The 26,083-nt window shown below is 32.9% G+C and overlaps 1 protein-coding gene across 4 annotated transcripts in view; it reads left to right on the plus strand.

Annotated features, from left to right (window-relative positions):
• Positions 1 to 26,083, plus strand: part of LOC106868868 (uncharacterized) — a 358,699-nt gene that overhangs the window by 316,190 nt on the left and 16,426 nt on the right. For all 4 annotated transcript variants that reach the window (XM_014914318.3, XM_014914316.3, XM_052971228.2 and 1 more), the window contains exon 12: positions 1,277 to 1,412. In XM_014914318.3, the coding sequence (XP_014769804.1) occupies positions 1,277 to 1,412 (136 nt within the window). The remainder of the gene's footprint in view (positions 1 to 1,276; positions 1,413 to 26,083) is intronic.

The raw sequence follows: 26,083 nt of genomic DNA on the forward strand, positions 1-26,083 counted from the left end.
TATAAGTTTAAAGTTTATAAGCAATCACCGTACAATGACTAAACAAAATAGTCTAATAATGGGACAAATAAGCCCTCAACATAAAAAAAAGTAGGATTTCCTGTATGCATGGGCCTTGAACCCACAGCTCTTTGTTTTCATAACAAATGTGAGCCCTACTTTTTTTCCGTTGCAGGCCTATATGCCTCATTATTATAAGACTATTTTCTTTAGTCATTACACAGTGAATGCTTATATACTTTAAGCTTATATATATATATATATATATATATATATATATATATATATATATATATATATATATACATATATATATGTATGTATGTGTGTATGTGTGTATGTACGTATGTATATATATATATATATATATATATATATATATATATATATATGTGTGTGTGTGTATGTATGTATGTACGTATATATATATATATATATATATATAAATTAACAGAATGAGATAAAAATCCAAGGCTGTGAAAGATTTCAGAACATTTATAAATAGGTCTTACAGCTGTTTCCGGGATATTTTATATATCCCTTCATCGGAGACGGTGTGAGAAAATGGTTAAGCAATAGTTATTCTAGATAGGATATGAAATAGAGAGTGAAGTGAAAGAGGGAAAATAGACATGAGATATGCAGGGATATTGTATCTTCGGTTCCATTATTTAGGCAGAATGGTATACATATAAGATTTCTGTACCTTGTGATTAAGTTCCAATAGTATTTAGAATGATCAATTTATTTGAATGACCAATTTTAAATACTATTGGAACTTAATCACAAGATACAAGAATCTTATATATATACCATTCTGCCTAAATAATGGAACTGAAGATACAATATCCCTGCATATCTCATATCTATTTTCATTCCTCCACTTCCCTCTTTATTTGATATCTTATCTAGAATAACTATTGCTTAACCATCTTCTCACACTGTCTCCGATGAAGGGATATAATAAATATCCCGGAAACAGCTGTAAGACCTGTTTATAAATATTCTGAAATCTTTCACAGCCTTGGAATTTTATCTCATTCTGTTAAATTTTTTTATATATACGCATGCTGATATATGACCTACGTTGAACCCCTCATTCACATAAACACCGAACCTGGAGCTTAACTATAGTCTGTCCATAGTACTTACTCAGCATTACCTGACACCTTTGGGTCTTCTTGACACCATTACCTCTTATAACTTATATATATATATATATATATATATATATATATATATATATATATATGTCATTATTGTGTCTTTTAATCAGGTGTTGCTCACTTTCATGGCTATGAGGTAGATGACAGTGCTCTGCCAGAGAAGAAATATGGTTTTGTTGTCAATCCTCCTGAGAAGTCATTGCGAACATTTTACTTCAATGCTGAAAATGAAACCGATAAGAAAAGGTGAGTGATTATGCAGTTTGTAAAAGGAATCAAACAAAATGAAAAAATATTGATTTCTTACTAGTTTATTTTCTCTTATGATACCTGTGATACAATTTGATACAGCTTATTATTATTATTATTATTATTATTATTATTATTATTATTATTATTATTTGCAAAGATGATGATGATGATGTACTATTATAAAAATAATGCAATCAAGTGTAGAAACCATAAGAGGTCGAAAATGCATGTTAAAATATAATTGAAAGGATTCTAAATAAAAGTTTAAAAAAAAAATTCTTAGCCATTGTGGGGATTTTGACTTTTGTTATCATAGATATATAATCTGTATGAGTACATAGGCACAAGCATGGCTGTGTGGTAAGAAGCTTGCTTCCCGGCCACATAGTTCTGGGTTCAGTCCCACTGGCCAAATGTTTTCTACTGAAGCCATGTGAGTGGAAACTGAAAAAAGGCCTATTGTATGTATGTATGTGTCTTTTTGTGTGTGTGCATATATATCTTTGTGTTTGTGTTTGACAACCAATGTTAGTTTTGTTTGTATCCCTGTAACTTAATGCTTTGGTAAAATAAGTACCAAACTTTAAATTAATGTAAGTACTGGATCAATTTGTTTGACTAAACCTCTCAAGGTGGTGCCCCAGCATGGCCACAGTCTAATAACTGAAGTAAGTAAAAGGTATATGAAAAAAGAAGGAAAAGATAAAACATATAATGTATTAGTAAAAGTAACATAGAAAATGGATTATCTAGTGGAACCATATGAGGCCCTTTGCTGAAATTTCTTGTAGCTTTGATCTCTAAGACATTCAGGAGATACTATCATAAATTAGTTATTCTGATGGTTTTGTCTTATTTTTAGAAAGATCCTTTCTGCTGTAGGCAAAAGGACTGAAATTTATGGGAGAGGGATAGTCAATTATATCGACCCCAGTGTTTCACTAGTACTTAATTTATCAACTCTGAAAGGATGAAAGGCAAAGTCGACCTTGGTAGAATTTGAACTCAGGATGTAGGAACAGGCGAAATACCACTAAGCATTTTGTCCAGCTTGCTGCCTTCCATTTTAGAATAATGCTATAAAAGGAAATTTATTTCAAACAAAACCGTAGCTGAAGTTTCATTTGGTTTTGTATCAGTATTGAAGTGAAATTAATACTGTTGAAGTAAAACACATTCACTCCGAATTTATTTATTGAAACGTTTTAGAAATTTTAAAATTCTAGAAAATAACATTTTTGTAAAAATCTTTAGGTATTCTTTTTTCTTTTACCTTTTTATGTTTTACTTGTTTCAGTCGTTAGACTGTGGCCATGCTGGGGCACTGCTTTGAAGAATTTTTAGTCGAATGTACTTGTTTTTCGAATATGTGGTACTTATTTTGTCAGTCTCTTTTATCAAACTGCTAGGTCACAGGGATGCAAACACACTCACACTGGTTGTCAAGTAGTGATAGAAAGGACTAACACAAAGACAAAGTGACACAACACGTACACACATGACAGGCTTCTTTCAGTTTCTGTTTTTCAAATCCACTCACAAGGCTTTGGTTGGCCTGAGGCTATAGTAGAAGACACTAGCCCAAAGCGACACACAGTTGGACTGAACTTTGAACCATGTAGTTGGGAAGCAAGCTTCTTACCACACAACCACACCTATGCCTAATTATTTATGTAATTTAAAATATAGTCATTTATTTTTATTTTCTTATAAAATAAAAAACCTAAAAATGGTAAGTTTGTTCATATTGTGCTTAAATAAAATACTAAAATGTTATCAACCATCACTTTATGGGCTCATAGCCCAAAGCTAGATGAACTGAAAGATTACACATCTTAGAATATTGTATTTTAAATGCTTTTACTAATAATGAAAATAAACTTAATGTACCTTTACATTATATTCCTGGAAGTCAGGACTATTGTTTGATTTGGTGGAGAGTGGTTTTGGCCTTCTTGACTAGAGAGCTTGGTGCTGTTAGCATTACGCACGAACAGTTGTGAATCAATGGTTTCTGGAAAAACGTTTCAGGGAGGTACTTCAGACGACCAATATTCTAGGGTAGGAAAGACTGTTCTTGGTGATTAGTGTGGATCCTAGAAGGTAGATGTAATACAAGTGGTAAGTAAAGAGATGAATGAGTCAGGAGTGCCTCAGTAAAATGAACATGAGATTGGCCAGCCTTGTGCAGCAATAGTAACTGTAGTAGTGATAGAAGAGGCAGAGAGAGGGGAGGCAGCTTTTCTATGAGCAGAGGTCAGAGTATGTTGGCCATCTAATTTGTGCTTATCAGTCAAACGACCTCTCCTTGGATGTAGTAGTCTATGATGTTTGTATATGTGCAGATACAGTACTGCTCCCAGATGTGAAAGTGATAATCCATGGGATCCATCTGAATTTTGTAGGGAAATAAATGTTGTAAGGATGAGGACAAGTATTTTTTGACTATCAAAAGAAAGGCCAGTCTTTGTGATGCAGTGTTTTGTAATAGTGAGAATGTGTTCACCTGGAAAGATCCTCATGTGGTGATGATGAAATCTAGCATTCGAAGTATTCATGAGGTTTTAGTTGTAAGCTGTTCGTGTTTAACCCTTTCAATACCAACTTGATTGAAACCACCTCTGGATTTGTAGTACAAATGTCTTGTTTTCATAAGTTTTGAATTAAAATCTTCCACCAAACCTTAATCACAGTTTCTGTTCCTAACCCTAGCTTAATGATAACTGACTTATTTTACTAATTTCTTTGTTATATTTAAAATTAACTGAAAGAAACATGGAGCATCTCAAAATGAATGCAGTAACGAAATAGCTAAGGAGGTGAAGTACAAAAGTCTCTTTTCTTGATCTGTGCAATTATAGTATTTTTTTTTTTTTTTTGAAAACGACTACATTAACATTGTCATGTTAGAGGAATTTTTTATGGTCTCTGTTCACCATGTCACTGGAGGTTTGCATAAGGAATTTAGACTATATGGTGAATGAGATCTTGGATGTGGAAGGTTAGAGAAGACTGAGAAGTGGTATCCTGGTATGCACGGTGTAGGACTAAGCATTGCTGAAACGAAAAGGTCTTTGATGTTTAAGAGGAAGAGTGATGGGGACAAAAAAAATAACCAGACCCTGTGGCAAACTGTAGTTGATAGGATCAGAGAGAACTAAATCCACATACGCAACTTCAATCTGACAAGAAACTACTGACCCAAGTGATGAGAGATGAATGGGTCCATTCTGTTTGTCATCGTTTGAGGATGATCAAATGGACGGACCCTGGTGAAGCTGCACCAACAATATTGCAAGGTTGCATTTGCAACAGTGAGTAGTTGCTGCAGCAGAAACATGTGTAAGTCATTATAATATGCTGTATATAACTTTAAAATAGATTTTGTGGATGTACAAGTCTGCATACTCTTTATTATTATTAATATATATGTATGTATATATATATATATGTATATATATATATATATATATATATATTGAGAGGAGGGATACGATATCCAGGCAGATACCAAATTTCTCTATGTAAAATGCCTCTTTGAACAATGTCATATTTATGTACCCTGAAGAGATCATATTAATAATGCATAAATTGCTGCATATAAATATGCAACAACGTTCAATTAGTGTGATCAAAACATGTGTCGGACAATTATTATGAATAAACCAACTGTAAATAAACATAAAGTTTGAATGTTCAAATTCTTCGTTCTCCTTATTATCAATATATATATATATATATATATATATATATATATATATATATATATATATATATATATATATATATAAATTCAGAAGAGTGGTACAACAAGGCACCGATATTTACAGGTAAGACAAATTTTTCATGTTTGTTGCACACACGCATTTTTGCCAGTATATACACAGTGAAGCTATACAATAGCGTCGTATTTATATCGATTGCTATTTTCCAGTAAATATCGGTGCCTTGTTGTACCACTCTTCTGAATTTATATATATATACCCTTATAGGGCTATATTTTGCTGGAAATTAATACATTTGTATTGAAATATTTTTCATTGATATATATATATATATATATATAGTGAGAAAAGACAGAGAGACAGATAGATAGATAGATAGATAGATAGATAGATAGACACATATTCATATGTGGATACATGTTCACATGTGCAATCTTACTAACACTTGCTTTGAAAAGTTGCAATATAATCAGAGAAACACCATCAGATTGCACACATTAACAGCTAACAGGACATATACACACACACACACACACACACACACACACACACACACTATCAAATGTTTCCAGAACTACTGCAGATGCTCAGTCAAAAACTTTTGTAAATATTCAAACCACAATTCTTTAGGTTTTTATTGACTTGTATCCTGTCACTCACAGTTACCGACTCAAATGAACTTGAAGAATTTTAGAACATTTTGTTTCTAGTTATGTTTTCACCTCCATCTAAAGGTCATTGTACTGGTGATAAGATAAAACCTGTTTCACATCTCATCCTTTTTCTGATTCACATCCAACTGTGAGTCAGTAGGTTAGTATTGTTACAGGATAGCTTCAACTCAGAATGTTATTTTGCTGGCCACTTATCATATCTTAAAGAAATTATATAAAATCAAGCTTGAAAAGTTTATGTATTTTAAGGTAATTTCTACAAGTGAACTTTTCAAAGTTAGTTTTTTTTTTCTTCTGTTTTATGTAAACAGCAAGCAGACACAAAATCAAAGTAATCCATTTGGGTTATAAACGAACTTGACTTAAGATGCCTTGTGTTTAATTGTTATATTAATTTTATATTAAAAACAAAAAATTGCAGAGTAAATTTTTTTTTTTTTTTTTTTTTTTTTTTTTTTTTTTTTTTTTACAAAATTATTGCTTGAACAAATTTTAACTTCAGTTTTTGAAAACTCAAAAGTTTTGATGACACTTTTGATTATAACCTTTAAAGTGCAATACTATTGTGTTACCTTATATAAGAATGTTATTGAAGTGCTGTCCAGCTGTGCAAAGAAAGAGACAATAAATATTAAGGAAGAATATTTTATTTTTTCAAGTTTACTGTTGATTCGCTATTGTCAGAGCATTCTATATTTTTAGACCATTGTTCATGTTTTTATCCATCAAAATATGGTTTTTGAAATATATATATACATACATATATACACACACACATATATATATATATATATATATATATATAATATAAATACATATATATATATATATATATGCATCATACACACTCTATCATTCTTAGTTGTAACTAACTGATGTAACAGATGGGCTTTTGTGGTTTTCAGATGATTTGAAGAACAGAAAGAAGTTACAATAGTTCGAATTTGAATAATGATAGTTTAAATTACTTTCAATCTCTTCCAGAACGAAATATTTTCCTGATGTTTTCTTTTCTTTTCTGTTTTGTTAATATTTTCATAATGTATTGCATGATTGATCAATTAATTGCTATGTTGATTGATGCTCTTGTATTTAGTTACTATATAATGTCAAGACTTTTATCCTCATAGGAAATAGCAATACTGATATATTCAACATAGTCCTGAAATATTAAATAGTATCTTCAATTACACAGTTGCATATTAATATTAAAAAGTATTTTCAAACATACAGTTGTAAACACTGAACAATAAGCACATTTGCTACATTTTTATTGCAGTACCTTATCCTACATGTTTTCTATTGTATCTCACACCTTACAATATATGTCCACTGCTTGCACTCTATGTTTACTGCTGTATTTTCTTCTCTAACTTGGTATTTACTGCTTTATTCCACAAAATATATTTACGGCTGTCACTTACTTCAACTTTGCCATTTAAGTAATGATATTTTTAGTCAGTTAGCAATATTGTTGCATAATATGGTTTCTGAATTAATAAAAGATGAATATTGCAATAAAAAACATATGCGTCAAAGTAAATGGTAACCTTGGAGCAGGACTATAGTGTATATTTACTGAATTCAATTGTCATTGTTCAGTAAATAAATGTTGCTGTGGCAAGATTGGAATACAGATGTGTCATAGTTGAACATATGAATACATTTAGCATATTAGTAGATCCTTATAGTCAGATGATAAGACTGAATGTGTAACCTCTACCCCTAAGTTTAGTGAAAATCATGTGGATTTTTAAGCATTTTCCATTTTAATGAAAGTTGTTGTCGTCATGTATTGTATGCAGATTGGTGACACTACAATGAAAGTCTTCTCGATTAAGAGTGAGTTCTCCATCTGCCCTGCCACTTTTGTCCAACCAGCTCATGATATTACCCATCCACTTCGTTTTTTTTCTCAGCCTCTTGATCTGCTGCCTTCTACTTTTCCTTCCATGATAATGTTTTCCAGACTTCTGCTTCTTCAAATATGACCGTAGTAGATAAGCTGTTGCTTTTTTCACAATCTTCAGGAGTTGCTGTCTTTTGCATACTTGTTGTAACACTCATTTGTTTGATGGTCCTTGTAACATTCTTCTGTACACCCACATTCCAAATGCCTTAATCATATTCTCTTCAGATTTGTTCAGAGTCCTTGTTCTGCAACCATAAATGCCTATTGACCAAATGACCACTTGCATTAGCCTTGTTTTCAACTTAAATGGAACACTTTTGCCGCTTTAGATATTATTAAGCTTTTCCATGGACTGTCTTGCCATGGCTAGCCATGTCCTAATTTCTTTCTTACACGTGGCTTCATCAGAGATTTGGGTTCCAAGATATTTGTACAATTCAACCTGTTAGAGCCTCTCATTGCCAAGTCTGATGTTAACATTTACCTTCTTTTATCCAAATACCATGACTTTTGTTTCATTAAAGACTGAAGCTAAACAATGATGTAAGGTATTGAAACTATCTATATACTGTTTTATAGCTGCTTGTATATATTTGCTTCATGGTGAATCTTCTGCTAAAAAGAACTTTCAAGTTACTGTATTCATCTTTTTAATTTCTATTTATTGAAGGTAGATTCACTTTTAACCCTGTAAAACTGTCAATTCTCATTTTACTTGGGACTTCATGATCTAGTGACTCTTGCAGTTTCTATAACATACTCAGCTGCATATGAAAGTCACTCTTTGTTATTTCAGTATATATACAGCAAAATGGTGGTGAGCTGCAAAATCATTAGCATACTGGACCTAGTGGCTTTTCGTCTGTCTTTACGTTTTGAGTTCAAATTTTACCAATGTCATCTTCACCTTCCATCCTTTCAAGGTTGATAAAATAAGTACCAGTTGAGCATTGGGGTTGATGTAATCGACTTTCACCACCCCTTAAACTGCTGGCCTTGTGCCAAAATTTGAAACCTATATATATATATATATATATATATATATATATATATATATACGGCAAAATAATAGTAACAGTAATTGTTTACAGAATACAAATATCTTTCAAAAAAATTCAGAAAGAATCATAGTTATTGTTTAGATTCAGTTAACATCAGAATCTCTAGACACATCCAACTAGACTAAACAACAAACTAGATACAATATTCCCTGACTGTCACACTGCACCCTGCATAACCAAATACTACTGTTTATTGGAATATGCTGCATGTTACAAAACCAGATAGCATGTCAGACATGTTGCAGCTATGTACTATTCTGATTTGTTCCATTAGTTATTTTGGGTTAAAAAACGACAACTAAAAATATATTACAATTCCAGTAAGATGCAAAACAAATATTTAGAGACTGTCAAAGAGAATTCCAATCTGTCTTTCATCAAAGCTGTCGTTTTTAACAAATTAGCCTCAAGGTATCAAAATATTCATTGATAAAAACACAGCTTCTTTTACTGAGTAAATTCCAGACTTGTTTACCTTTGATTTTACCTGAGGCCCTCAATGATTGCCAAATGCCTAAATATATTTATATTAAAATTAAGATACAGAGCATAGACATATCAATAGAAGTGGTTATCTTATCCAAACACTATAACGATCTGGTTAAATACTATCATTCCAGTGTGAACTCCTTTAAAACTAATTCTCTATCATTTAATTGCAATCTTACATTGTTATAAATATAATTTAGATCTATCTTCACAGAGATCTTTGCTGATAAGTCTTGTACGAATGATAGTTATTTATCTATAATTCTTGAATTCTTCTTTTTATATGTACAAAGAGTTGTTATCCATATAAATAGAAGGCTACATGATGCATACATATAAGATGTTTTGTATGTATGTGAAGTAAAGGGGGTGCAAAGGTGGAAGAGTTCAAGCTAAAAGAGAATCAGTTTGTTATGACAGATATGTAATGGTGATGTTGATAAAGATGTAGTGTGACACCCATCTAATCATTTATTTTTGTAATCTTTTATTTGATCTTGAAACTGGGAGGTGAGGTGTGTGGGGAAGCTGAATAGAATGTTCATTGAATAAGCTACAATTGTTTACTGAAGTTTATACTTGAAATTTAATAAATTCATAAAATAAGACAAAATGCTATTGTTTTATAGAGACCCTTTCAGCTATATGGTATGCTGTACTTTTGTATATTGAAGTACAGATATCATTGTCCTCAGAGACTACTACTGATATTCAATGAATGTATTCATTCTAAAGTTACATCATTCAGATATATTTACTTGATCTTAAACTGATTCATAATACAACACAAACATTAACTTTCATCAGACATTTGTACAACTTATTTTTGTGCCACTTAATTATAATATTCATTATGTTCATTATTTATTATTTGAAGAACATTAAAATATTTTAAGATACCTCATCATCATCATCATTTAACGTCTGTTTTCCACGCTGGCATGGGTTGGACAGTTTGGCAAGGTGTTGGCAAGCCAGAGAGCTGCACCAGACTCCAGTTGTCTGTTCTGGCATTGTTGTTATGGTCAAATACCCTTCCTAATGTCAACCACTTTACAGAGTGTACTCAGTGCTTTTTACATGGCACCAGCACTGGTGTTGTTTATGTGGCATCAACACAGGTGCTTTTTATGTAGCACCAGCATGGGTACTTTTTATGTGGTGCCAGCACTGGTGACTGGTGTTTTTCATGTAGCACCAGCATGGGTGCTTTTTATATGGTACCAGCAGGGATGCTTTTTATGTGGCACCAACACATACCTGTATTTAGATTTTGATGTTTCAGTATTGGAATAATTATGTATGTAAAAACATGTGCTTCTGCTTTAATTCTATCCTGTAAATCATGAAATGCCAGTTATTTCAAATCTTGGCAAGATACTTAGTGAGTTATTAAAATAGTTTTAGCATTTATGACTTTCTATTTATGTATCCCTAACTAGTGACTTAACCATAACAAAACTAATAATGAAGTGAAGCAAAAGCTGTCCTATGTAAATCTTCTTCGCCAATATATCAAGGTTTATGGTTTGTTGAGTTCATTATAAATTACCTGCTATTCTTCTCAAGTCTACTGCCAGTTTTAAGAATTGTTTTGAAATGGTCCTGATTATGTAATTGAACTGCTAGATTTCTGCAGCATTTGAACTTGATTTACCATGTTAATTTGTATGAGTTCCCAGGGGATAAATAAAAGGAGAACTGTTAATTTAAAGTATAGAGACAAAGTTTATTAGCGAAGTGATAGCTTCCTTCAATATTATATCAGGGAAACTATAGAAATGTAATATACAATATTTATAGCATTTGTTCTTGCTAATATGAAAGGAACTTCAGCAAATTCACTTAACATACATTTATTTGAAAATCATACATAATACTTTACTGACATATTTAAAAGTTAATCCACAGGCCTGTTTAACACCATCACCACCTTGCTATAGACACCTATAGAATAGTAAATTCTATCGCAAGTATTCAGATTAGGTCTCCAGGCTAATGATAGCTCCCCTCCCTCCCCCGAACCTCCTGTCTCTCTTAGGGTCTTGAAAAGTTGTTCAATGTTTACATGGGTTGCTGCTGTTTTCTTGATGTACAATTATTATAAAAGGGAATTTTTGTCTACTTTTATAACTCTATTACAGAAATAAGTGTTAATTACATGCATGCTGGTGCCATGCAAAGAGCTCTCAGTCCATTCTATAAAGTAATTAGCATTAGGAAGGGCATCTAGTTGTAAGACCCCCTACATCTCCCAGTTCTGCCAGCTCCTGTCAAACTATCCAACCCATGCCAGAACGGAAAATAGATGTTAAATGGTGGTGGTGGTGGCGGCGGCGGCGACGATGACGACGATGACAATATAAATACATGCACAGTAGGCTTCAATACAATTTCTTTCTACCAAATTTCCCTCACAAGGTATTGGTCAAGTAGTAGATAGTAGATAGGCAACAGTAGATATTTGCAATAGAAGATACTTGCCCAAGGTACTAAGCAGTGTGACTGGACCTGAAACTACTTGATTGTGATGCATGCTTTTGAACCACTTAACCATGCTAGAGCAAATAGTAATATTCTATGATATTCTAAGGCCTATTTCTCTGCTAATTTCCAGAGAAAAGTAATCTAGACTTTTCCTTCATACTAAGTCATTCCCAAGATGTAGAAATCACTTGCTATCGGTCAGATTTAGTTACTGTTTAGTGTATCTTTTCCTTAGCTTTCATTAAAGCAAAGTGTAAACAAAGATTTGACATTTTATGATAACATGGCAAGCCTCACGGCAAGGTAGTTTAATTATGAAATAAAAACAAATCATCTGTGATTGTTAGGACTTTCTCACTTGTTTAGTACAACTGTAATGATAAGTTATGTTGCTGGTAATATGAGCATCCCTTTCTGCAGTGAATATGAAATTTCATAGTTTCTGTATTAGCTATCAATAAATCCATTTCTTGGTGAAGTTAACATGTCTGTACCTGATGAAAGTAATTCCATTATTGATCACGTTGATATCAGTTTCTTCATGCTGGGTAAATGGTAAGAATGAAAGCCTGAATATAGTTGTCTGATAAATAGTCAAGAAAATAGACGACCATTAAATTGAGCGTCTTAGTTGATAAGGAAATCTAATTGCTTATAGTCTTCATCATTGGTAAACTGCATTCTTTGGACTTTGTAACCTCAAGATTTAACCAGGACTACTTTCTTCATGACAGAATAATTTCAGTTAAGATTAGAGAGGAATTTAGATAACAGTTAGTTTTGAATATATATATATATATATATATATAGCAGATTACTCTTTGAGTCAGAAAGTAGATAGTTCTGTTAGCATTTCAGTGTTAGTCTAGAATGAATTGTTGATCTTTTAATTGTTAAGTTGTTCTATTTCTATCTACTGAAACTACTCTGGAACTACTCTGAGGCCTCTCCAGACAGCTTTATCTACTCCTGTTAAGTGAATATGTAGTTATACATCTCAGTGGTTTAAGCATATCATTAAAAAAAGTCGTTGACTGATGATATGAATTTTTTTGTTTGTTTGTTATTTTAACTTGTGACAGATCTCATTTTTCAATCTTGGATGCTCAGTCACTCACAGGAGATACAGAGGTAAACTTACATTAAACATTTAAATGATATCTTTTATCACTTATTTGTTTCAGTCATTGGACTGCGGCCATGCTGGGGCACTGCCTTGAAGAGTTTAGCAAAGTCTGGTACTTATTCTTTCAGTCTCTTTAGCCAAAATGCCAAGTTACAGAATTGTAAACAGATCAACTCTGGTTGTCATGTGGTGGACAAACACACACACACACACACACACACACACACACACACACACACACACACACAGATATATATATAAAAAACATTCACATATGATGATGGTGTACATACATACATGCATACAAACAAAAATACCTTGTTGTTGATGTTGTTGATCCATAGGATTACAGCTGTTTCACAACCTTCTTGATGTAGCATTAATTTCAGCATACAAGAAATCATGTGTACATGTTTGCATTAATATGTTTGCTCAGCATTATACAGTATAAGTGCATGTTCACAAACCAATGCAGATATAGAAAGCTAGCTCATCAGATCACCATAAGTGTCATGGTTACACTACTGTCTTTATTTGAATTAGTTTGTAAATATATAATTCTATTGTTGGTTTTTTTTTCTTGGTATTGTATAATGCTGAGTACACATATTAATGCAAACATGTATGCATAATTTCTTGTACACTCAAATTAATTTCTACATGAAAAGATGTTGCAAAATGGTTGTAACCCTATGGAAGTCATGTAGTTTAATAAATCTATATTCACCTCTCCACCCCTCCTGACCTTATGTTTATATTCCTCACAGAATAATTTTATTGCTTAGATTTTCTGGATTTTCAGTTACTTGGACACTATGTATTACACTGCGTTGTAGTTGGTTATCATGTGAACTGATATCCTAATAGATATGAAATATTTACTGTGGTAGCCATATGATTTCTGAATCCAAATGCTATACTATGTGTGTGTGTGTATATATAAATTAATGAAATTCGAACTCAGTCTGATTTTCATATTTAATTATTTATCGAAATAATCTAGTACTTTCATGTGTTACACAATCATCAGGCTTATGTAGTGACAGTTGTGTTCCAACTTTATATCTATATATATATCCAAAATGTATAGTATTAGATAACCATCAAGGCTGGTCTTAACAATTGGTTTCACGTAAAGAATACAATTGAGTGTTAAGTAACAAACTGATTATATAACTTTATGCTCATCAGAGTTAGCTGATATGGAAGGAAATATGGTGACTGTTCTCTATTGTCAAGGTGCTTTTCCTTGAATCATAGTCTCTTAGATGACTCGTGCACATGTGTGTGTGTCACAATCAGGTGAAAAGCGCTTTATTTAATATGTGACATTAATAAAAATCTGTAAATGTACAAACATCCAGATTTCTGAGTACCTTAATTTTTTTCTATATAATTTCTGTACATCACCTCCAAACCTTCAAATATATTTACATATATATATATATATATATATATATATATATATATATATATATGTATATACACAAGGGGTGCTGAAAAACTCCTGGCTTTGGGTAAAAGAAAATACAAGAGGATCATTTTTGATTTTATTCAGCATATTCCTCTCTCAGATTCACACATTTATTTCAGTGCTCGTTCAGTTTTTCTAAACCCTGTAAAAGAAGTCAGAAGGCTGGGCCTCCAATCAGGCCTTTCGTTATACTCTTAAGGCCAGGAATGTTTCAGCATCCACTCATATATATATATATATATATATATATATATATATATATATATATATATATATATGTATATATATTTATGTATTTATGTATCTCTAGACATCACATGATGGTTGTAGATGAGTGGCCTTGTCATAAAAGTAAGATTGTTCATTTCTAATCTTTCATGAAAAACATGTCTAGCTATGGGAAAATATTACCTTGCTCGGAAACAGATAAGGATTGGTGACAGGAAGGGCATCCTGATGTAGGAAATCTGTCTCAAGCAAATTCTGTCTGACCTATGCAGGCATGGAAAAGTGGACATTAAATGGTGATAGTGATTTAACCCTTTAACATTTAAACTGGCCAAATACTGCCTAAACATTCTACCTGCTTTATGTCCAAAGTGGTGAGATTTGGCCTCTCATACTTGCCCTACAGTATCATTGTAAAAATAAACAATCACATCATTGAAACTTTGAAGCTATGCAGTTATACATGATTAATTCAAAATAATTTGAATAAATAAGCATGACATTTGACAGAGTAATCTGAAAGCTAAAGGGTTAAAAAAGAAAAAAACAATCCATGTATAGCAGTTGCTGGTCAGATACTGTAGTCATATAATAAATTTTTGCTATGTTTAAAAAATTTGATTCCATCATAATAATTCAAGTATTTAAGTATTATTTATCAAACACTACTAACCATTGTTATCAGTCAACTAGTGAACTAATTGATCAATCAGTTGTTTGATCAATCGGTCAGTTAATTCATCAAAGTCCTTTTGTTGTAGTTGGTTCATCAGAGTCCTTTTGCTGCAGTCTGCATCCTTATCATTGATGTGTGCCTACCTGCCTCATTTCTGTCACAACCTGATACACATGAATGAACTGAACAACACAAGTTTTCGTGAACAAATGCATATATGCATAATTACACACACATAAGCACTGACCACGCAATACAAACACATACTCAAGAAAACCACTCAAATTATAACATACAATCCAAGTACTAAAACCCATAGATATTGATGTAAAAGACAGAAATCGGTTTGTGACAGAAGAATAGATGAAGGGCACCATTATCATCAATAATGTTGTCCACTGTGATGAAGCCAACTGTGATCAAACCACTGTGATTGCTGTGATGAAACCAACTGATTGATTCATCAAACAATTAATCAACCAAGTGATTAGGTAATTAGTTAATTAGTGAGATAGCTACTATATTGATAAAGATAATTGAAATGCAACCAGTGTGTGTGTTTTTATTTGCAATTTGACCCACTTACCTTGAAACAATATGTTTCAGAACAATTTTATATCAGTAATTTTGCTAGACATACAAAAATAAAACACCTATCAGCCATCTAACTAAGAAATGTTTTTATTAGTAAAATAGATATTATGTAACATATTTTATAATAAATATATCTTCTATTATAATAATTAACATATCTTCATCCAATTTCTAATAGGAACAGTTCTCAAAAGTAGCATCTGTTCAGCTATCTCACCCAGTTATTACTTGTCTTAATTTGATTTTGTTCTTTCTTATCTTTAGACCCAGTTCACATCATTCCTGTTATCGTCACACACAAATATATATCGCCTCAATTTATTATTTTTTATGTGTGTATAGCTGCATGCACTCACACACACACACACACAGATATGCACATTTATATATGCCTATATAGGTATGCATGTGTCTATATACACGTGTGGTGTGTTTCTTGTTTATCATTCATAATTGTGTGTTGTTCATAGTCATGTCTGTCACTTGATTTCTCTAGTGTTTTTCTGTGTCAGTATGTTAAAGTATGAAACCTTTGATGCATGTATTGCTTGACTGTTGATATTCATTAGACCATAGCTGTAACCACCAAAGGCTGTGGACATCTTCATTTGCAAGATAAGATGGCAAATTGGCAAATTCATTTGAGCAGTGGATGAAATAACTTGTATTCTTTCTGGCTCATTTTGTTCTGAGTTCAAATCATGGCAATTGTCAACTTTGCCTTTCATCCAAATAAAGTATCAATTAGGAGCAGTGGACTTGCAGGAATGTTAGAGCATTAGACAGGATGCCTTGTGGTATTTGTTTCAACCCTTTACATTCCGAGTTCAAATTTTACCATGACTTACTTGGGTGATAGAATTAATCTGTCATTTAGTATAACATTACCACTTGACCCTTGAGTGTGATTAACAATGGGTTTCCCTCTGCTACAAGCATTCGATTTTAGGTCTCCAGTTTGAGGATCCATTCTTCTTTCTTTCCCATCAGTCTAAGAGACTTATAAAGGGTCAGAGCACTGTCTTACCTCCTGACTAAGCAATAAAAAAAATATGGGTTTAGTAGTTTGAGTGGGACAAGGTGCCACATTATTGAAGGTGTGGCTCCTTTTTTTGGCAGAGTGGACTGGTGTAATGTAAAATGAAGTGCCAAGGACACAAAATACTGTCAATTCAGAAAGCAAGCTCTCGACCTTATAATCACAAGTTCCCTCTGCTACGTACTATCATGCTCAACTATTACATTGAAGCAAACACAGTGTACCTACGTCACTCATTTTAACACTGCTATGTGATCCTTTGGTGCTTTTATCATTACTGACTCCATTGCAAACATACTTGCTCTACTCCTATTTTCCTTTCAGACATCTTAAGCTGCGGATCTTCAAATTAGATGCTAATCATAAAAACATCACCAGTCTATGCAAATTTGTAAAGTTTATGGTCACTGCTTTGCTTCTTCTGACCAAAATATTGATTTCCAATTTTGGCACAAGGCCAGTATTTTGAAGGAGGGAGTAAGTCATTTACATTGACCCCAATGCTCAACTGGTACTTATTTTATTGAATAAAAGACGAAAGGAAAAGTTAACCTCGGCAGAATTTGAACTCAGAACATAAAGATGGACAACATGCCACCAAACATTTTGCCTGGCATGGTAATAATTCTACCAACTTGCTGCCTTTCTCCAGATCAAACATTAAAACAAAGAAAGTGTACATTTCCTGCCCTTACTAAATCTTGCCATGATCTTGACATGAGTTGTGTTACTGTAATAATTATTGCATGTTTATTTATATCATTTGATTCTGGATCCCACTGTGTGGCAGGTTGGGCAAGTGTCTTCTACTATAAATGCTGACCAAATGCTTATGAGTGGATTTGTAGATGGAAACTGAAAGAAGTTCTTCATATATATATGTATGTATGTATGTATGTATGTATGTTGTATGTATGTATGTATGTATGTATGTATGTATGTATGAAGATGCATGCCTCAGTGGTTAGAGCATTGAGCTTATGATTGTTAGGTTGTGAGTTCAATTTTTGGACTAGGTTGCATGTTGTGTGCTTGAGCAAGACACTTTATTTCATGCTGCTTCACTTCACTCAGTTGTAGAAATGAGTTGCAACGTCACTGGTGCCAAGCTGTATCAGCCTTTGCCTTTCCCTTGGACAACATTGGTGGTTTGGATAGGAGAGGCTGGTATGCATGAGCAACTGCTGGTCTTCCATAAAACAACCTTGCTCAGACATTTGCCTCGGAGGGTGACTTTCTAGGTGCAATCCCATGGTCATTCATGTATGTATGTGTGCGTGCTCCCCACCACTTCTTGACAACCAGCCTTGGTTTGTAACTTTGTGGATTGGCAAAAAAGAAACTGATAGAATCTCATAGAAAACCAGTCTTATAGAAAACCAGTCTCATAGAAAATTAAGAACTGGGGCTGATTTGTTTGACTAAATCCTTCAAGGTAGTGTCCAAGCATGACCACAGTCCAATGGCTGAAACAAGTAAAAGATAAAAGATAAATTATGAAATGTCATTAATATAAATATTTCTCACCCTTTTTCTTTTCATCTCCCATTATACTTTTGCTTCCATTTTTCCTATCAGATATTTAGTCAGTTAAGACAGTCCCTTTTGTAATAAGTGAGGCAATTATTTCTTACTGGTTAGGGAAATGTGCCATGTCTCTGAACATCAAAGTGACACAGTTTGGTCCATGATTGTATTTAGCTAAGTAGTCCACTACCTCAGCTACTACACAAATACACACTTAGGCAATGTATTTTAAAAGTGGAACATTTAACACTTTTATTGCTCTGCTTAATACTATTATGTATTCTCTTACATTTAGTAGTCAGTCTTTTATTCTGTACTTGCTAAATTTCTTCAACTTTCGAAAAATAAAATGAAAAAAAAAAAGAAAGAAAGAAAAGAAAAGAAAAAAAAGAAATAGTGTGAAAGCATCCCCAGCAAATGTAAAGTGTCTTAGCAATCACGTCTCTTAAATAATCCTCTTCTTTGTTTTCATGCTGCAGTCTGAAAATGAAATTTTGCATAGCTGGCTGAAATGTTCGAAGGAGTACAGTGCTTGAATAGAAGTCTATGCCAGCTTTGCCACTTTCAATCAGTCTGCTGACTATGAGTTATTGATTTCTAGTTACAGCCTTTTGCTGATGCATTTTCTCATTCAGACCAATAAAACTGTATAGCGACTCAATTTTCATGCAATATTTTGACAGTCCTTATTGACAATTTCATTCAGACAAGCATACTATCAGATATTAAAGCTATTCATTTATATGTGCTATTGGCCTAATATTCCTGTTATTGTCATTTCTATGATTGTGATGGGAATTTAGTTTTATTACCTAATCATAATATATCTATCTTTGATTGGAATTCTGAATCTTGATACAATGTCTTACTGTTAGTTTAAAGAATGCAGCTCTATATAACAGAATTTGAGTACATTATCAAAACTGTGTTATCTAAATTTTAAATCATTGACAAGTCAAATTTTCTTAAATGAAGAAGCTTGGATTAAACAATTTTTTTCTCATAATTACATACTTTCAAAATCAGAACAAACACTAGAATGAAACCAATTTAAAGCAAAATTAACAATACTTTGGGCCGGATTACACATGTCAACTTTTTAAGATCCACCTTATAAAAACACTATGAAACTGAATCAGAATTATCATATTTTTAAACTCTTGATCAGCAGTTCTCAGTAATTTTCTATAGACCCTTTGATTATTATATTATTTTAGTGGATCTCTATAGACATTCCATGTTCAAAAACTAGTTTTATAGTTAGTTATTTTTTTATTCTCTTACTTGTTTCAGTCATTTGATTGCAGCCATGCTGGAGCACTGCCTTGACGGGTTTTAATCAAACAAATCAACCCCAGGATTTATTTCTTAAGCCTAGTACTTATTCTATCAATCTCTTGTGCTGAACCACTAAGTTACAGGGTCATAAACACACCAACACCAGTTCTCAAGCAGTAATGGGATAACAAATACATACACAAAGGCACACACACATAGATATATGCATACATACTATATAGAAACTCTGCCAAATCAGATTGGAGCCTGGTGTAGCCATCTGGTTTCACCAATCCTCAGTCAAATCGTCCAACCCATGCTAGCATGGAAAGCGGACGTTAAACTATGATAATGATGATATATATATATTTGTGCAGGTGGCACATAAAATACACCATTTTGAGCGTGGCCATTGCCCGTACCGCCTGACTGGCCTTCGTAGGATTTTCGAGCGAGATCGTTGCCAGTGCAACTGGACTGGCTCTTGTGTGGGTGGCACATAAAATGCACCATTTTGAGCGTGGTTGTTGCCAGTACCGCCTGACTGGCCTTCGTAGGATTTTCGAGCGAGATCGTTGCCAGTGCAACTGGACTGGCTCTTGTGTGGGTGGCACATAAAATGCACCATTTTGAGCGTGGCTGTTGCCAGTACCGCCTGACTGACTTCCGTGCGGGTGACACATAAAAGCACCCACCACACTCTCTGAGTGGTTGGCGTTAGGAAGGGCATCCAGCTGTAGAAACTCTGCCAAATCAGATTGGAGCCTGGTGTTGCCATTCGGTTTCACCAGTCCTCAGTCAAATCGTCCAACCCATGCTAGCATGGAAAGCGGACGTTAAACGACGATGATGATGATAATGATGATGATGATGATGATGATGATGATATATACGCAATAGCTTTCTTTCAGTTTCCATGTACCAAATCCACTCCCAAGGCTTTGGTTGACCTGAGGTTATATTAAAAGACACTTGCCCAAGGTGCACATAGTAAGACTGAACCTGGAACCATGTGATTGAGAAGCAAGTTTTCAAAGTTCCTGTTTTGTTTTTCACACGTGTCCACTTGTCTAGGTTTGCAATGGCACTCTCTGAGAGAATATGTTTCCATGACTGGAAACGTGGTGAACTAGATTAAGCGTTAGGAAAAAAGAACCTAGTTGTTTCTTACAATAAATACATCTAAAGCTAAGTTTTTTAAGTTAACCCCTAAAATTCTACTGTGGAGCTCCAATTTACTGTTTTCCTTATGTGGACCCCAGTTGAAAACTACTGCTCTAGATTATTAAAGTTTTACTTTAAAACTAAACATGATAGGAAGGAAGGAGAAACATAAGGGAAAGACTCTCAATGTTCCTAATTATCTACTTTCTGTCTTCAGCAATGAAACAGTTTATTAAAACTAACAAACAAAAGCACTATAGATGTGTCTAGTAACCAGAAGACTTACTCATATCACACATCATCATCATCAACTACAGGATTATTTTAGCATCCATTTTTCCCTGACAGTATGGGTTTGTGGGGGCAGTGTCTGCTGTGCTGTCACTTGTATTGTTTTGTTATTTCTTCTGTAAAGCCCTACATCTAGAGACCTAATATAAACATCCAATGGTTTGTGCTTTTTTTTGTTTTTCCCTTCTGCATTATCAGCGGTCTCTATCAATGAGCAGACTGTTGGAATGAGCTCAGGAAAATTCATTTACTATTCCAAATGTTTCTAACTAGGAGTTGATACTTCATCATAAACTCATTTTAATGGAGATTTACTGCCACTCCATCACACTCAACATATCATCATCATCATTATCATCTAATGTCTGTTTTCTATACTGGCATGGGTTGGACAGTTTGACAAGAGCTGCACCAGGCTCTAGGTGTCTGTTTTGGCATGGTTTCTACAGTTTGATACTCTTCTTAATGTCAACCACTTTACAGAGTGTACTGGGTATTTTTACAGGAACTTTTTATGTGGTGCCAGCATGGGTGCTTTTTATGTTCAGGACAAGTGCTTTTTTACATGGTGCCAACACAATGTTTTTAATTCACTTTTTTTTTTAAACAGAGTCTTAGCTCACCTTTTTGTATATATGATAATGCCAGTAAGCTTATTTGCTTATTCTGTTTATAAATTTCTGACAGGCAGGGGCCTCATTATTTCTACTTTTTATTGGAAAATTAGTTTATTGATTCCTCCTTAAGTTTCCCCCTAATTTCTATAAGACGGGGTGGAGGGTCATCTCCAATAATCCTTATTTATATTTGATCCGTCAGTTTTAATTTGTAGAATCAGTTGACATCTCTTAAATGCAATCACTTCTTTATATTCCAATAGAAAAATATAACAGCTGCTTTCTTCTCTATACCATGTACTGTGTAAATGTAATGAAGGAATTGTAGGTGATGCCAAGAACTTTAGCATTATGCATGAGATAGATGCGGATTTTACTCAGTGTAATTATTTGTAGAGATTAGTGATCTTATGTGATATTTATATGCCAAGGAACAGTGAATCTGTTTGAAGCAACTGCTTGCTGGTTCTAGCTTTTTATATACAGTCTAAACTAGTATACTGTCCACTACACAGCAGAGTGTGAGATTTTTCATGTCATGTTATACTTATGTGTATTTTGTGAAAGTATTGGAATGTTATAGTTAAAATGATTTATAATAAGATATATCTTTATAAAAAGGCATTTACTGTATGCAGGCTTCATGCTTTGAGTATAAGTTGGCCAGTTACAATTTGCTGTTATCTTAAAATGTGTTGAGCAATTGCTGATTTAAGCATTCAACTATATTCCTTCTTACCAATAACTCTAAATTAGCAAGGTATATAAAACACTTTGTAAAATTTAAAACCCATCTTGGTTTGGACAAATTAGGGAAAAACAAAGAAAAGAGGTTTATCCAGAAATAAAACCATATTTGTACACCCACAGACTATATGAAATTAACTAAATGTAATTTTTAGTATGTCTTAATTAATCTAAATCACTTGTTTTTTAATCACAGTTCAACAAAAGAGACATGACATCTCTATACTGAAAAATCTTAGTTGAAAATTAGAGAATTTCTTATTGTTCATATATTTTCTTTATTTACTTTGAGTTATTTATACTTTAAATGCTTTTCCATGGTGATTTTATTACACCTTTTTGTTGCCATAAAATTATAAATAAATTAAAATTATCGTAATTGTTAAAACATTTTTATTTTGTTCATTTATTATCCTTCTATATTTGGCCCTTATATTTGTTGTTAATATTGTCCTGTTTATATTGCTTTCATTGCTCTAAAAACATCAAATTAAGCTTTCTCCCATGTATTCTAGTCCTTAGTTGAACTGATATTCAAAGGTCATCTTAAGACTTTAATACTTATGAAATATTGCTAAGCTGTAAAGGTCATTTCTTCATCCTGTTTATATCTCAGCTTTTTAATTTTCTGAAAATCTTGCTTTTAATTGCAAGTTTTCATTGTCTTCTTCATTCATTCAATTCAGTGTATTTAGTTTGTATTACAAAAACACTCTTAGTTCAAGTTATTGTTACAGCCTTCCTTCACTACTTCAGAACCTTGAAGGGAGGCTGTAGCATATCTGGAACCCTTTTTATGACGATTAGAGATACTCAAATAATGTGAACATTGTTATAAGATAAACTTCAACATCATTTCATAAAATAAGAGCTATATATTTAAATATGTATAGAAAATTACAAAATAGAGATTATATAGAAACATATTAAGAATTCAGTTAAGCAAAATATTTATGCTTAAAACATATACAATCATGCATCAGAATGAATCTTGGGGTTATCACTCCAAGTTCTTGGTGAAATGACATAAATATATTTAAGTATACTGAATTTTTAGTTTTCCTGCTTTGTTAGCAAGAGAATTTTTAATGATTGTCAAACTAACACCAATATGCAAATACCCTATCCTCTTCTAGACTAAGCAGCACTTTTTTATGTAGCTGAAAGCTGTTATTGTCTCAGTAGAATTGGGGGTTTAAGTGGAAATTTGGTTGTAATAATAATTCAAAAATTGATCTTCCTGTTACTTGTACTGTTTTGCAGATAACTTGAAGAATGACCTTAAGTTTCATTGCATGACTATATGTTTTAATCATAAATATATATTTGGTATATTGAATATTTTAGTCTGTTTATTTTTTTATGACAAGTTTGGTGTGAAAAAGAATTATATTAATAGAACTCACACTTACTAGTATGAAAGATAACAATACGAAAATAAGTATAAGGATGTTCTGTTGGTATTCTCCCATTTTGAGGGAGAAATGTGTTAATATTAATTATTATTGTTGTTATTATTATTATTATTATTATTATTATTATTATTATTATTATTATTATGATGATTATTATTATTATGAAGGTGGCAAGCTAGAAGAATTGTTAGCAAGCTGAACAGAATGCTTAGTGGCATTTTGTCTGTCTACATTCACATTTCAGGTTCCACTGAAGTCGACTTTACCTTTCGTCTTTTAAGGGTCAATAAAATAAGTATCTGTTGATCACTGGGGTCGATGTAATTGACTTACCCCCTCTGCCAAAATTTCAAGCCATTATTACCTCTGTGTTAGTGAAGGCATAGGTATTGTTTTCAGTCATGTTTGTTTGTTTGTTCGTGGACAGGATATCTCAAGAACCACTTGATGGATTTAGATGAAACTTACAAGGATATTTGGCCTTGTGACTGGCACGAACTGATTAGATTTTGGGGTTGATCTGGTACTGCACAAGGATTCTGGATTGTTTGTTATATTTACTCTATTTTACATGATTATGATCTTACGTTGACTTTCAAGTCTTTCTCAATTATCTCCCTTTAGACTGTTTCCAAAGTTTTATTTTTGTTTCTCTATTATCAGTTTTACTCACGTCTCTATCTTAGTAGAAACTGATGGATAAAGAAATCAAACTGCATAAGCAAACAGCAGCAAAACCATTCAGAAATTAAATAACACTAACATATTTTTATAATATATATTTTATATATTATACATACATATTAACACTTTACAGTATACTTACATATATACATACATCTATACATTGATCTAAAACAACAGGAATAATAAAGGAAAGCCGGAATTTAGCAGAAGAGAAAACTAAAAGGTCTCATGCCATTCATTTAAAAATTCCTGAGTAGAACTTATTATTACTACCTCCGCCTTTGAAATTATTTTGAATGGTGAATTTGTTAACTTTGGCTTGTATTAGATAAGGATAAACTATTTAGTACTAAATATTATTAAACCTTCACATTCCATGGCTACCATTGAAATCGATCAGGTATCAGACAAGGATTCTAGATTATTTTTTCCAGTTTTTTTTTTTTTTTTACTTAATTTTTGTGAGTGGGCAGGTTCGTTTTTTGCATTCTCGTTTGTGAGAGTAGTCGAGTTTGTTTCAGATATTCTCATATTAAAAATCATCTCTAGCTAATTGTTGAGAAGATGTTGGTGTTGCCTTGGCGGAGGTTAGCACTCTTTGAGCGCTCTTGTTATTATTACAAAGGCAGCGAGCTGGCAAAATTGTTAGCATGCTGGACAAAATGCATAGCAGCATTTCATCCTTCTTTACATTCAGAGTTCAAATTCAACCAAGGTCAACTTTGCCTTTCATCTCCTTTCAGGGTCAGTAAAATAGATACCAGTTGAGTACTGGGATTGATGTAATCGACTTCCCTTCCTCTCAAAAACTTTTAAGCCTGTGCCAAAATTTGAAACCATTATCATCATTGTCAGCATCGTTGTTGTTGTTCAGATTGTCAGCATTGTTGTTGTTGTTCAATAGATTAGCTGAATTAGTAAATTGCTGAATCGAAGAGCTTGTAGTATTTATTTAAAAGTCTTTACATTCTATCTTCAGATCTTTTATTGCTGCATTATTTAATTCAAATATGTTACCTATAGTAGAACGCTTCTTTGTATAAAGTTAACATCTCTATGTAGTTATGTCTTCAAATGCTTAATTTTTTTTTCTTTTTAAATTTCAGATTAGGGTTAAGTTATTCAAATTTCTGACTCTGAGGATGTGGGAAGTGTCTTATTGAATAACTTAACTTCATAGTTACAGTTCTACTGCAATACTGTTGACATATAATTAAATCATTTTAAGGGAAACAGCAACTGCCTAAATTACTTACCAATTGAGTTGCTTCTAACAGCATTATTTCACACGAGTCCTTCATTTTCAATTCATGTGCTCTGGTCGTTTATATATATATATATATATATATATATATATATAGGTGTGGATGTGTGGTAAGTAGCTTGCTTACCAACCACATTGTCCCGAGTTCAGTCTCACTGCATGGCACCTTGGGCAAGTGCCTTCTACTATC

This window comes from Octopus bimaculoides, chromosome 10 (genome assembly GCF_046866305.1).
Source record: "Octopus bimaculoides isolate indiv1 chromosome 10, ASM4686630v1, whole genome shotgun sequence".
NCBI lineage: Eukaryota > Metazoa > Mollusca > Cephalopoda > Octopoda > Octopodidae > Octopus > Octopus bimaculoides.